Raw genomic sequence first — 14012 nt, forward strand, 5'->3', positions numbered from 1 at the left:
AACAAATTCAATACTTAAGTTTTCAATATTACGGTCAGCAGCCCGTAATACCAACAACTCACTATTGTCCCGATAAGTAAGTAACAGATTCCCAAAGGTGCAGTATTACCATTGTGCCCCCCAATGGGAAAATACGCATAAATCATCTGATCCAAGTCTTGATTGTGTTCACGCACTAGCCTTACGGGTAACATCAACAAATATCATAATTTTCTATATCATAATCTCGATCATTCAACAATGGATAAAATTTTCACAGTACGCCTTAACAATGCCATACTCGAAACCAAAAATTGTAACCGTAGTTACAACCAACTAAAAAAATGACTATTTATTACAACATACACACCACGCAACTCAACAATGCAATTCATAACACCATAATGAGCAGATTCCTATTGAATTTCTCTCGAATTTAGCAAAAATTATGTCAAGAAGGCTAACATAATACTCGAGAATTTGAGGGTCAAATGACCCATCAAATTTTAAATACAAGGTAATTGAAATTAATATATAACATCTCGCTACAACAGTAGCTTCTGGAACATTCAATCACCAACGGTTAAGATTCGTTTAGTAGAGTATTTGTTGGGTGATTGAGAATTTAATGTTCACGACTAAATGTCAATGTCCTAGCAATCCTCTAGACAATTTGCCTAATTCAAAAATAATACCAAGTGGTCAAAAATGTAGTCCCTTTAGACCAATGAAAAAAATGGGTTGACTTGCCAAGTCGATCTATAAACATCAAAACATCATCATCATCATCACCACATGTACAAGATACCTCGTTTCAAAGGTGTATGATGATATTTCTCAACTCCCTTCATATACAAGAAGTGATTATGACCATTCAAACCCTTTCTTGATATTTCGCAAGTAACGTCAAAACAATACCTGTGAATTCCAACTGAGGCAGAATAGGACAGGCCGAAAGTGTTCAAGTATACATAAATCTTTTGCTGCAATAAATAGTAATACATTTGCACAATCGTGATAATCATAAAAGTTGATTTAGTTCTTCCACTACCGCTGTCAGAATTTAATCTATTTCAAATGAGAATATATTTGAAAAGTCCAAAATTGATAAAGGTCTCTAACACGTTTCTCCACCAGGAAGTATCATTTGGTTTTTCAAATAAAGATGATAACACTTTACTATAGTCATGAATAAGATGGTTCATTTTGAACGATTTTAATTGTTGGAAAGTCTAAGCGATTCATCGTCATGTTACCTCCCCCACAATTAGAATATCTAAAGAACATGTCATCATGGATTTCTAAATGATCAATGTCATTGAAAGATGTAAAGAAAAGGTAAGGTGAGACAACAGTTCTTTGTTAGAAACTTTATTCATATTCAACATCTCAACTAAATTGACCTTCCTCGGTTGGTATGTGAAGAAAAATACCACAGCTGAGAAATTGCTAACAATTTGTCGATAAAATTGACAAGACCAAACATGTCTTGAAATTCACAATACCTTGTGAGAATTCCAACTTTCTTCCGCTACTACCTTTGGAGAAAAGAAAAAATATCATTGAAAATCACATCTCCTAAGAGAAGTACCAATTTACACAAAGGTAATATTTGAGGAATTTTATGTGAAGCTAACTGTTAATAATTGAAGAATTTAATCTCGTTAATAGAATATGTAAGATAGTCATCTACAAGACTATCAATGGTTTCCTAACGCGAAAAGATTAGAAGAAATGACTAGATAGTAGTGGAATTGATAGGAATTTCTCCCTTTGGAATACACAACTATCAATATAGTAGTCCTACTTCAAGGCCATCAACTTATCCCAAATTTACATCCTTCCTTGGCAGGGAAATTCTTCCCTTATAATTTAGAGGCATTCGCCAAAATGATCTTCTAAAACGTCAACAAGTCGACAAAACTGCCCAAAACTTAGGAAAAATTAACACATTTTTCGTATTCGACGAGGTGCAAGATTCGGAAATTAGGTTCAAGAATAAAAAATGCTCATATCACACGTGTGATGAACGCAATACTGCCCAACTTATGCTCTGATACCAAACTGACACACGCCGACCCGGAATGTCCACAAGGACTTTGAATCGAGCTGTATTGGCCGACACCTGGAACGTGACGAAGTCATAAAGTGTGATGATGTGGAAAAATATGAATAAATTTGAACCTAAGAGTGCCTAGTTACCAGAGTGTGCTGGTGAGCGGGAATGAACCCACTTCACACGTGACGTTAGAGCACAAGTAAGTACAGTAGAGTGGATGGAGAATCATACCCTTGAATGAAATCTCAAATACTAAGATTTGCCACGACCCTTCGTCAATAAGAAAGCTCAGCTAATAAAACCTAGAGGGTGAAAACAAAACAAAGGTGAGTGGCCCTGGAAATCAAATTTTTAATAGAAGCCTTCTAAAACGTTATAACCCCTCGATGCAATACCTGTATAGTTTTCAGAAACTCATATCACGTATCAATGTGAAATAAAAAATATATCAACAGTAATTCCATAAATAACCATAATACAACATCTCGTCAGTAATATAAATAATCATGTGCTCAATAATCTATATTAGCACGCAAGTCGGAGTCACCTAATGTGACATGTACAACTTGTCCATATCTCATCAATCAATGCTAGCACATAAGTCGGAGTCACCTATAATAACTTGTACGACTCATCCATATCTCATCAATCAATACTAGCACATAAGTCGGAGTTAGCTATAGTGACATGTACGACTCATCTATATCTCATCAATCAATGCTAGCTCGTAAGTCGGAGTCACCTATAGTGACCTGTACGACTCATCCATATCTCATCAATCAATGCTAGCTCATAAGTCGGAGTCACCTATAGTGACCTGTACGACTCACCCATATCTCATCAATCAATATCCAAGTAATATGTCAGTCGGATCCACCTCTTGTGGCTTGTACGGCTGAACTCATAGCTTATCACATATCCCTGCACACGAGTAAGAACCATATCTAGTGGTCTTTACGACAGAACTAGGTGTAAATAAGTACGCTCAAGTGCTACAATCACGTGAAGACTATGAGAATAATCGCAGGTCACCTACAAGTCGGAACCACCTGTAGTGGTATGTACGACATGACTGTGCACCTACTTTGGATCCAAGGTGAGCGTAAGGTGCGGGAGGTGAACATCACGTGAAAGACTGTACCCTGACCACAGGCAGGAGCACTAACACCGGGGTGCAGGTTTATGAGCTCTAACTGCATCTATTATAACATGTACGAATCATGGGCAACCTGTACGACAGTATCGAGGTTACCTATTATTGCAACCTGTACGACAAGGTCGGAGTTGCCTAAAGTATAAATACAGTCATGCCATAACTCGATCATTTCAAGTAACACCATAAACTTACCTGAACTTACCTGTGCGTCCTGCGTTCCTTTTCGCACTTCAAAGCATTCACAGTAATTCCTTACAGGTAGTATACATATGGATATGTCATGATGCAATCTAATAATCAACCATGTCATATCATTTACCAGTATATACATACATACATACATACATACATATATATATATATATAACATGGCGAAATATGTATAATCTGTAGCACCCTACTCCCGAACTATTTATTTCGGGAATAATTATCGAGAACAAGTCCAACTAAATATTAGTTTAATTAACCATCATTATTTACGATTCTTTACTTCAATCTCTCAATTCCTCACATGTTGATTTATGACCAATATTTAACCACCAAAATCATAAGATTAAATCTCGCATTTTCACCAACTTCCTTCACATTGCTCAATTCCCAAACAAGGCTTTTGTCTCGATTATTTAATCTCATTTATTGTATGGCTACATCTAACGTCTCATTAGACTGTCTACGGACCTTAAACAGGGATCAAGCTAATTGTAATTCACATCAATTATTTGTAGGTAACATGCATAAATCAATTTAAACACGTTTGTGGAATTATCAATCATATGTATATATATGATAGAAAGGAAATGACTCACTCACCTCAGGTCCGCCCTACGACTCCCTAGCACGTATATCGAGACATCACGAACCAATGTTGCCTAGAACAATTATCAATTCACGTCTCAGAGTTCTTACCGATAGAATACATAATTTACAAAAAAAAAAAAATACATCCCTATGTAATTCACTCCGGAAGATCTGCATGATGGATTTCTAATCTGTTACTTCCAAAGATTCATATTATGTTCCTAGAACCACGTCCTAGTATTTCAATATGATCCAACGGTCGAATGTCTGCCAATTGCCAAAACCAAGTGGCAGTCAACACTTTATTTTATGAACTAACAATTCCAATTCTGGAAGATCTGTACGTCGGATTCCCGATTTGTAAGTTCCTATGGTCCAAAAATATTACGTACTATAATGTATTAAAATTTGGTGACGATCCAATGGTCGGATCGTCAATTCACACTTTTACCAAATAACGTGACGTAGAGAATTTAGGTTCCAACCATCAACCTAAGACATACAATTACCAAGACTGAACTCAAGGCATCTAATTTAGCGTAAGAATGACATCAACGGCCCCCTGGCCACGCGCCACTGCACGCGATGCGGTGGGTGGCGATCGGGCACCCCGACTTGTCGGAAAATCTAACTATTTCTAAAAATTCTCAAAATTTACAGAAATGAAGATCTCAGTGAGTGGAGAAAGTTTCATACCTGCGACCAAGGTCAATTTGGCTGGGAAAAGCCCCAATTTAACACGAACCCGGCGAAACCCTATAATTTTGGTGTCCTCAATTCGGCTCTATAGCAACTCCGACGCCCCTAAACTTGTTTGGGCTTTGTTCCTGAGCTTCATAGGAGTATTTTGGTGGTGGTAATTTAAGGGTTTTGTTTTTTATTTTTTGAGGAATGGCCACCATGAACCCTTAGCCCCGCCGTTGGCCTTTTGATGAACTTACACCCAAATTCCTTCAAATTTTAGGTGGATATGGAAGAAGGGAAGGCCAAATAATGACTGGGAGTAGTAAATCGGTCCAAATCATCGGAAAAATGGTAAAAAGGCGACCGAAATCGTCGGAATAGAGGTCGGGTCCGTGGGTTTCGCGGGTCAAGGGGAACAAATCCGGTTCCCTTCCTTCTTCTCCTCCTTCCTTTTTCCTCCTTTCCCTCTTCCCTCACTGGGCCATCCTCTATCTTTGTCCCTCATGTGCTCTCTTCTTCCCCTCTCTTTCGCTGCCATCAGGTAGCCCCTCATTCTCCCTTCCTCTTTCTTCTTTTGTATTTTCTTTTTCTCTTAAAATTGATTCGTTACCACTCCCACATGGTGGGAGTTTGAATTAATTTATAACTAAACTTTAAATAACCAATTTTAAATATCTCTAACTATACCGATATAATCCGGACTCATAAACGGTTTTTGCCTATGCGTTCGTACCAACGAGTACTACGAGGATATGCTAAAAGAATAAGTCATACGTCTCTCTGACGATGGTAAACGGGAGTCAAAGTTCTTGCCTCTAGGGCATTTTCGTAAATTCATTCTTTTAAAATTTATAAAATAGTAGAACTAGGGACGGGTTGTCATAGGCAGTCTAGTCTACATCTCAATTTTAATTATAAACGAACTCTTGTTTTTTTATTTTATAATCTATATAAAATGTTGAGTTGGAAATTGGAAAAACTATATTTCATCCAATTAATCTTGAACCCCAGTAGATATAATTGAATCCTTAAATTGAGGACGGGATGAGATTCCATAAAAATAGCAATAAATTAATGAATATTATTGAGTGTATTTTTTTTACATAGAAATGGATTTAAAAGAATTTATAAAATACTTAAATTAAGAATATACCTGAAATATACAGTTTAATTAAAAATAAAAGCACTTTAATTAAAAGTTGAAAAGTAACAGATGTTTAATTTAAAAAAAAATCTAAAATGAGGCATCTAATTTTAATTTATCCTATTTATAATTAAATAATTTAACACATTAATAAAAGTACTATTTGAGGGCATCACTATGTCATCATGATCCAATTTTCTTATCCAGTGAGATGGGCTAATGGTATCACAACACGTATCCTTTTTTATTTTAAATTTTGAACTTTTTTCACACTCATAAAAAATGACAAACTCAATACACTGAGCGTTAAAAAGAATAATACTTGTGTTCTCTCCATGAGGGAATGCACATATTCTATCTTTTGCAAATAACTTATGTTCATTCTATAAACTCTATAATCTCCGCTCAGCTAGTTAATCTTCTTTTGAAAATTCCTACAAAAACTTATTCGAATCGGAGATCGTTTAGTCATTCAAATATATCAAATAAATGACAGTTTATCATGAATATGTTACTTGGGACTCAAATCGTTGATTTGTTCCATACTTGGATGACTAAACGATCTCAGATTCGAATTTTTTTTGTAAGAATAATATTCAAATGAAGATTATCAAGATTAGCGATTCCGATTATAAAATTGATACCGTGAGGATTATTTAAAAAAGTGGGATCTGCACATTCCCCCATTGAGGAGTGCAATTATTATCCCAAAAAAAAAAAAGGAACTTTAACGAAAAACTCTCGGTGTTGTTCACTTTAAAGAAAAACCACATTTTTACACTAAAAAATCAATCCTGGTACTATTTACTTTACCATTTATTTTGTTCTTATCGTTAAAACTAGGTTTTCAAGCTATTTTCATTAGTTTTTTTCTAAAAAAAATGACATGTATTATAATACTACTTGTCTATGTCATTGCGTAAGGAAATATAGATGACACTTGTCACATCCCGGCCCGGGGGGGACCATTTCCCAGGCCCGCTCCACCATCGTAGCACGATATTGTCCGCTTTGGGCCCCGACCACGCCCTCACGGTTTTGTTTCTGGGAACTCACACGAGAACTTCCCGATGGGTCACCCATCCTGGGAATGCTCTCGCGTGCTACTCGCTTAACTTCGGAGTTCCCATGGAACCCGAAGCCAGTGAGCTCCCAAAAGGTCTCGTGCTAGGTAGGGATGAGAATATACATTTAAGGATCACTCCCTTGGCCGATGTGGGATGTTACAATCCACCCCTCTTAGGAGCTCGTCGGCACGCCACGACCAGGGTTAGGCTCTGATACCAAATTGTCACATCCCGGCCCGGGGGGGGGACCATTTCCCAGGCCCGCTCCACCACCGTAGCACGATATTGTCCGCTTTGGGCCCCGACCACGCCCTCACGGTTTTGTTTCTGGGAACTCACACGAGAACTTCCCGATGGGTCACCCATCCTGGGAATGCTCTCGCGTGCTACTCGCTTAACTTCGGAGTTCCCATGGAACCCGAAGCCAGTGAGCTCCCAAAATGCCTCGTGCTAGGTAGGGATGAGAATATACATTTAAGGATCACTCCCTTGGCCGATGTGCTAGCTACTTTAGATCACTAAAAACTCTTCTAACTATTTGTGTTCAAAAGTACTTAACATTTTTATGAAAAAGATTAACTGGCTTCTAATAAAAACACTATTATTAGAAGCACTTCTTTATTGAAGTGGTTTAAAAAAATATTTTCAAACGAGTCTAAAATCTAAACTAGTAATGAATTAAATATCGTCCATAGGAGAAACAAAATAGTAGGACTAAATTTACAACTAGCTGAAAATAATAGAAACAAAATAGTAGGACTAAATTTTATTCTTGCTGTTTTCATGCAGGAAATTATATTTTGGATGCAAAATTTGATGTTTTGTGATATTGCTACCCAAAAATAGCAAGTGATATTAGCAATGCTAAAAGTGAAAGTCCAAAAAATGCAAATATTATATGTGCATATATGATTTGCATTGGATTTTTGTGATTTTGATGAAAAGCCTGCGCAGTTTATAATTTCTTCAGTTGATTTGTGTTGAAGTGTGATTTTCTAATGCTATTGTATTGCACAGACATCTTTGAAGTATGAACACCATAGATGTGGTTTGATTATGTTAATTCGTCTTTTTGAAACCAGGAAGAAATCAGGATCCAAATTCGATCAGAATTGAATGTTTTGAGTGAGTTGGTGGTTCAATCAGCATGTACAGGTTTTGGGAGTTTGTATTCCTAACAATTTTGAAAATTTATCTTCTATTTTATAAGTTTTCAGAATGTTGGAAGATAAAAGTGGAATCGTTTTATTCTCAATGGTAGTTTCTTGACTTGCTTACTAATTTGTATGGTACATTGACAACATTAGTTATTTAGATTTAGTGATTTCATATCAAATTGGTGTCTGCATGATTCCTTTGTTCATATCTCGACTGCAAAAAATTTCACTTTACAATGTGATTAGCGTGATGTAGAGAAGAGCTTGAACTACAAGGATTGTGTATTGAAAAAAAAAAAAAAAAAGGGTTAAACTTTGTTTACTACCCTGAAGTTTCGTGGTTTTTAGTATTTAGTACATCAAGTTTTTTTCGTCCCAGAGTCATACCTGAAGTGTTAATTTTGGGACAATCTCATACATCCGTTAGTCAAACTGTTAAGTCTACCGTTTACTGATGATGTGGCGCTTAAGTGGACAATGATTGGGCACCACATGTCATCAAGGGGTCCACGTGGATTTTTTTTTTTCTTTTTTCAGAAGGGTTTAAAAAAATTAAAAAAAAAAACCGTCTTCTCCCTCCCTCGTCCCCGCACCCTCTCCCTCCCTTCTCTCCTCCTTCCTTCCTTATCCCTCCATTCTCTCATCTGCACTAACCCACCATGTCGCGGTTCTCGATCTCACCAAGCTTCCATCTTTCAATTCTTTTCAAGCTAAAGTTTAATCATTTTTTGCACACCACCAAGAACAAAAATTCACCAACAAATTTATCCCACCAAACAAATTAAACCCAACAAAAAACAAATCCAAAAAACCAAAAAAAATTCAAGAAAAAGTAAAATAAAACCCAACCTCATCGAATCCCACCAAACAAATCAAACCAAACCTGATCGCGTACAACTTTGAGAAAATGGCGCACTACAAAAGAAAAGCACATCGGGTTGGTGATGAGTCGATATTATACTATGTATTTTGCCCTAATCTTAGTAATAATTTATTGGTTATTATGTGTGAACTTTGATACTTTGAGTTATATTTCTAATGTAGAACATTCGACTTCCTTTGGGGTAAAAAGTAATCAAACGGATAAATTTTGGAGTGATTCCAATTGGAGGTTGTTCGTGAGTCTTTCAAGATGATTGTATCAAAATTTCAGATTTTTCTATCAAACTGTTTGACCGTGGCGATGAAATAAAGGTCTAGCGCACAGCTTTTCCAGATTGACATTTCTGAACATTTTGGGTATTTTGGAGATGGCATATTTTGAGAAAGATTTCTTCTGAGGATTTGTAGGGGACGTCTCCAGTTTTCAAAAGAGACATTTTGGGACTAAATCGGAGTTGATTTGGTCGGTCAAAAGTTTGATTTTCTGAAAAATCCGAATTTCAGTTTAAATAGGAAACCTTTTATTTTCTGTTTTATTATTTTATTATGTTTCCTAGTTTTATTCTAAGACTTTTTACGGTTTTATTTTGTGTAGTATAAATAAGACTTTTTAGCCGTTAGGGTGAGAAGGGAAGGAGAGGAGGAAACGCACAAGCCTTTGACAATTCAAGTTTATTTTCTACGTGTTTTCTATCCTTGTTCTTAATAATATTTTATTATGATTGTTCGTAACTAGTTCTTTTGTTAGGGCGAAGTCTTGAGCCTTAACATGAATTTGTGATTTTATTAATTTGCTTATGAATGTATGCATGCTTGTTTTGAATTATTAATTACCGCGATTAAAACTATCTAATTGTCTTAATGATTCGCGACCATTAGGGTTTTTAGACAAGTAATTTGATGCAATTTCTGTTGGAACATCACCCTGAAATTGAAGAAGGCTTCTTGTGATTAGTAATTGTAAGTTCACTTAAGGTGAACATCACGCTCTTAAGGGTTGCATGGTTTTTCAAAGGGTTTTCACAAAGCTTACTGAGTCTTGCATGTTTACATTTGATCTGAACATCACAGACGGGTTGCATGTTAGATATACGTTTTCGCTTGAACATCACGAGGAAAATATGTGTTAGGAAAACCTAACCTTCAAAGCATGTATGTAGAAATTCATAAGTAATTGATAAAATTGCGTAGGATTGTTAAAGGGACGGCAGAACCCTAGGCTTTTACAAATTGATTTTCTTTAAATTGTTCTCTAGTTAATTTCTTTAATTGTTTTTTATTTTAAAATTCGTTTTCATTATATTAAATTCTAAAATCAACATTTTCCAAACTTTGTTTTAAATAATTAATTAAGAGTTGGTTTTAAACACAAATTATTCATTCAATCCCTGTGGAAAACGACCTTACTTGAGTTGCTATACTACGACAACTTTGTACTCTTGCAAGTATTTTTAAGTGTTTTTATCCTTACTTTTGTAGGTGGTAAAAATCCTATCAGTTGGATCTGGGTGCCGTCGACATTGATCTCAAGAGCAAACAAAAGAAAAGCACATGGGTCAATATGCGCCCAACCATTTCAATTACGCTACAAAAGAAACCCTTTGGAGGTGATGTGACGGAGAAAGAGAAAAGACATCAACAGGAATCATGTCGAGTTGGATCTGGATGCCGTCGACATCAATCTCAAGAGCGGCGATTTGGTGAACTCGTGGATCGAGTACGATGAGTCGAGTCAGGTCATCAACATCTCGGTTTCGTACTCGAACCTGAAACCCAAAGACCTTGGTTACAGAAGAGAGAAGGGAGGGATAGGGTGCGGGGGATGAGGGAGGGATAGGGTGCGGGGATGAGGGAGGGAGAAGACGGTTTTGTTAAAAAAATCCACGCGGCGCCCAATCATTGTCTACATAAGCGCCAAGTCATCAATTAACGGCAGACTTAACAGTTTGACTAACGAATGTATGAGACTGTTTCAAAATTAACACTTTAGGTATGACTCTGTGACAAAAAAAACTTGATGTACTAAATGTTGAAAACCACGAAACTTCAGAGTACTAAACAATCTTTTGCCCAAAATAAAATAATAAAAAAAGAAGAAGCATTACACAAATAAAATAAAATAACCAGCCCACATAAGCAAACCCAACAACCACCGTTGGGCCCAACACAGTTAAAATGATGGGCCTGAATCAAGACTACATGGGCTCGCAGCTAAAAACCCAATTGACCCAACCCAAAAAATTGAAGTTAAATTCTGAAAACAAACCCAACCCCAACCCCCAACCCCACCAAAACCACACCCCCCAACCACAACCCCCAACCCCCCCCCCCCCCCCCCCCCCCCCCCGGGCCACTATATCTTGCAGCGAAGTCTGTACAAAATACATTGCTTGCTGTAAAAGAAGGGAGAACCAGAGAAAGCAAAATGGAGGCACCGAAGACGATCGAGCACCAAATCGGAGGAATCCAGAACGACGCCCTTCGGTTCGGACTTCACGGCGTCAAGAGCGACCTCGTCGGCGCTCACCCTGTCGAATCTGCTTTGGAATCGGTATTTTTCCTCTCTCTCTCTCTCTCTCTCTCTCTTGCTCTCTTATCTCTCTTGATTTGCGTTGCTGTTTGTTTGGAATTGAAGATGTGTGATTAAATTTTGTTGATTTGGGTTCATTTACTTGTTGGGTTTTAGGCGAAGGTAACTCAGGAGCAGATAAATAGGAAAATCTTGGGGTACACTTATGGAAGTGCGTTTCCACTGAAGATGGATCTCGAAAGGCAAATCCTTTCTCGGTATGCGATTCTTTTGTTTTTGTCGAAGTCTGACTTGTGTTTGTGAATTGTTGTAATGGGTTCCTCTTATTTTTATGATTGAGTGGAAGTATACATGTGTTGCTATGTTGAAAAGTTAGGGTTTTTTTCTTGTTGTATTTGTATATTACGCCGACTTTTTATGCGAAACCTTGTTACGTTTTTTGTTTGGAATCGTTGTGGAATTGTTGGTTATGTATCGGAATGGTTTTTCAGTATGAAACTTTTGCATTAGAGCTTTGTTGGTGGTTCTGTCTGTGTAGGTGTTAATCTCTTTCTACAGTTTGTGCTCTTAGGTTGTGCCCGATTTGGGTCATTATCTCTCACTCATTGACGAAAAACTGATTCAATTAGGAATAAGATGATGGAAATTTGTGTTCTTATGTTCTTTCGCATCCTCTATATTGAGTTGATTATAACACCAGGTCCCTATCAATTTGAGGTGCTTTTAGTTTTGTCAGATATCCAGACTGAGTATGAATGTAAGCAAGAACTTACAGAATCTTGTTTTGTAGTCTGAGTTTTCTCCGAAGTCCGTATATTATTGGTGGATGTAATTGTATATCATGGAGCTTAAAACACTGAGTGTTTATTTTCTTTAGTTTGTATACACCAATGCTTGCTAGTTTAGGTAGTGCATAAATTTGTAAACTGGAGTTAAATCTGAGTCACTAATCGTACTCTATTCTTTGAAACAACTGCAGATTCCAGAGGCCTGCTGGACCAATTCCTTCTTCAATGTTGGGTTTGGAGGCTATGACCGGAAGATTGGATGATTTTGGCTTTGAGGATTACCTGAATGGTAAGAAAATACTCTTCTTATACCTAGTAAATAATCTTGCTATCTGAAGCTTTAACTGTTCCTGGTTTTCTCTTTGAACTATTTGTTTGAACTCCTTCAATGTTTATGATCAATTGGAGCCTTATTACATTCCTCTTTGTAAATAGGTCACCAACCAGGGTCCTCTTGTACTTGCCTCGTTTAAACATCCTTAGTAAGCCCCATGAGTTAGAAACATGCAGCCTTTTTTGGTCTGATCAATTCATTTTCAAATAGTGTTGATGTCATTAGGAGTTTGCGTTCTGTAATTTGATTTGTCTTTTAATTTCTATTCATCTTCAAGATGCTAAATATAACAATGAGGGGTCAGTAAGTAATGATTTGAAACTTCTTCTTGAGTGGAATTATCACTTTTTGCTCTAAACTAGTGAAGTTTTATCCCCCAGATGGCATATATTGTTTTAATTGCATGCTGATCCCTGAAATGCAGTTAGTATGCTTATATTTTGGAACTTGCATACTTATATAGAAGCCGAAGCTTCTAAGGTGGTCAGTCGATCTTAGTAAAACCTAGGAAGTCCAGATTGTCCAATTTTCCTTAAATCAATCACCTTTTCTTGAGTCATTCCCCAGAAAAGTCTGGTCTGCCTGGTTGGTTAGCTATATTATGGAGCCGTTTTAGCAAGGGAAACGCATACAGATGTTTTTTTTTGGGTGTTTTGGTTTCTTATATGTTTCGTTGTGCTATTTGCAGACCCCCGGGAATCTGAAACCTTCCGGCCTGTGGACACACATCATGCAATGGAAGTTCGCCTTGGACTTTCAAAGGGTCCAGTCGCCCCAAGCTTTATGTGATCCCTGTAGACTTCCTTCCCGAAAGAGGAGGATTGTAACCTTGCGGTTGTCATGCATGGGCTTATACTTCGATGCCAACGTTGTTCTTAAAATTTGATTGTCTGTGGCGCTGTGAGTAGAAAGGTCCAGGCATTGATATTGTGGTGTTACATGTACTCTGTAGTAGTATTGGGTTATCTTCTATCCAATAACAGTTCCTCTATTTGGCACTTCAATTTATTTTTGAAAATTTAGCTCCCCTCTTTGATCTTGGCTGTGGCCATGCGTGTGTTTCTATCAGAATCCTTATAAATCTGTTCCATTCACGTTGCTTCGGATTTTGATTACTAAATGTTGCTCGTCAAAACATTCTTAAACGATATAGTGATTTCCACTCCCGTTTTATCCTTCTGCACTGCTCCCATTGGTGAATAGGTACAATATGAACGCCAGATTGCATATGTACATTTGTTCGCTTGATGCAAGCGATATTAGAGGAAGGAGAACACAAACTCATAATCTCAAATGCAAAGATAAACATTAGAGTTTTGGCTCGTAAAAAGCATTTTGTAGAGAAGCAGGTATCAAATGCTTCTTTAGAAGGAACTTCCATGTGTTTTTACAAAAAACACTTCGAATTAAAAACACTTCTAACAGAAACTGGTC

At 37.1% G+C, this 14012-nt stretch overlaps 1 protein-coding gene across 1 annotated transcript; it reads left to right on the forward strand.

Annotated features, from left to right (window-relative positions):
* The first annotated feature begins 11305 nt into the window (after nt 1-11305).
* On the forward strand, nt 11306-13605 carry LOC137707875 (cyclin-B1-2-like). The gene is made up of 4 exons (XM_068446808.1): nt 11306-11477; nt 11613-11713; nt 12436-12533; nt 13267-13605. The coding sequence occupies exons 1-4, from the start codon at nt 11352-11354 to the stop codon at nt 13365-13367; spliced, it is 426 nt and encodes a 141-aa protein (XP_068302909.1). The 5' UTR covers nt 11306-11351; the 3' UTR covers nt 13368-13605.
* The last annotated feature ends 407 nt before the right edge of the window (nt 13606-14012 follow it).

This window comes from Pyrus communis, chromosome 11, assembly GCF_963583255.1.
Source record: "Pyrus communis chromosome 11, drPyrComm1.1, whole genome shotgun sequence".
Classification (NCBI taxonomy): domain Eukaryota; kingdom Viridiplantae; phylum Streptophyta; class Magnoliopsida; order Rosales; family Rosaceae; genus Pyrus; species Pyrus communis.

Coding starts and splice junctions, on each gene's coding strand:
- LOC137707875 (XM_068446808.1), top strand. CDS start 11,352: ATGGAGGCACCGAAGACGATCGAGCACCAAATCGGAGGAATCCAGAAC. Junction 11,714..12,435: donor GAAAGGCAAATCCTTTCTCG/GTATGCGATTCT, acceptor AAACAACTGCAG/ATTCCAGAGGCCTGCTGGAC. Junction 12,534..13,266: donor CTTTGAGGATTACCTGAATG/GTAAGAAAATAC, acceptor TGCTATTTGCAG/ACCCCCGGGAATCTGAAACC.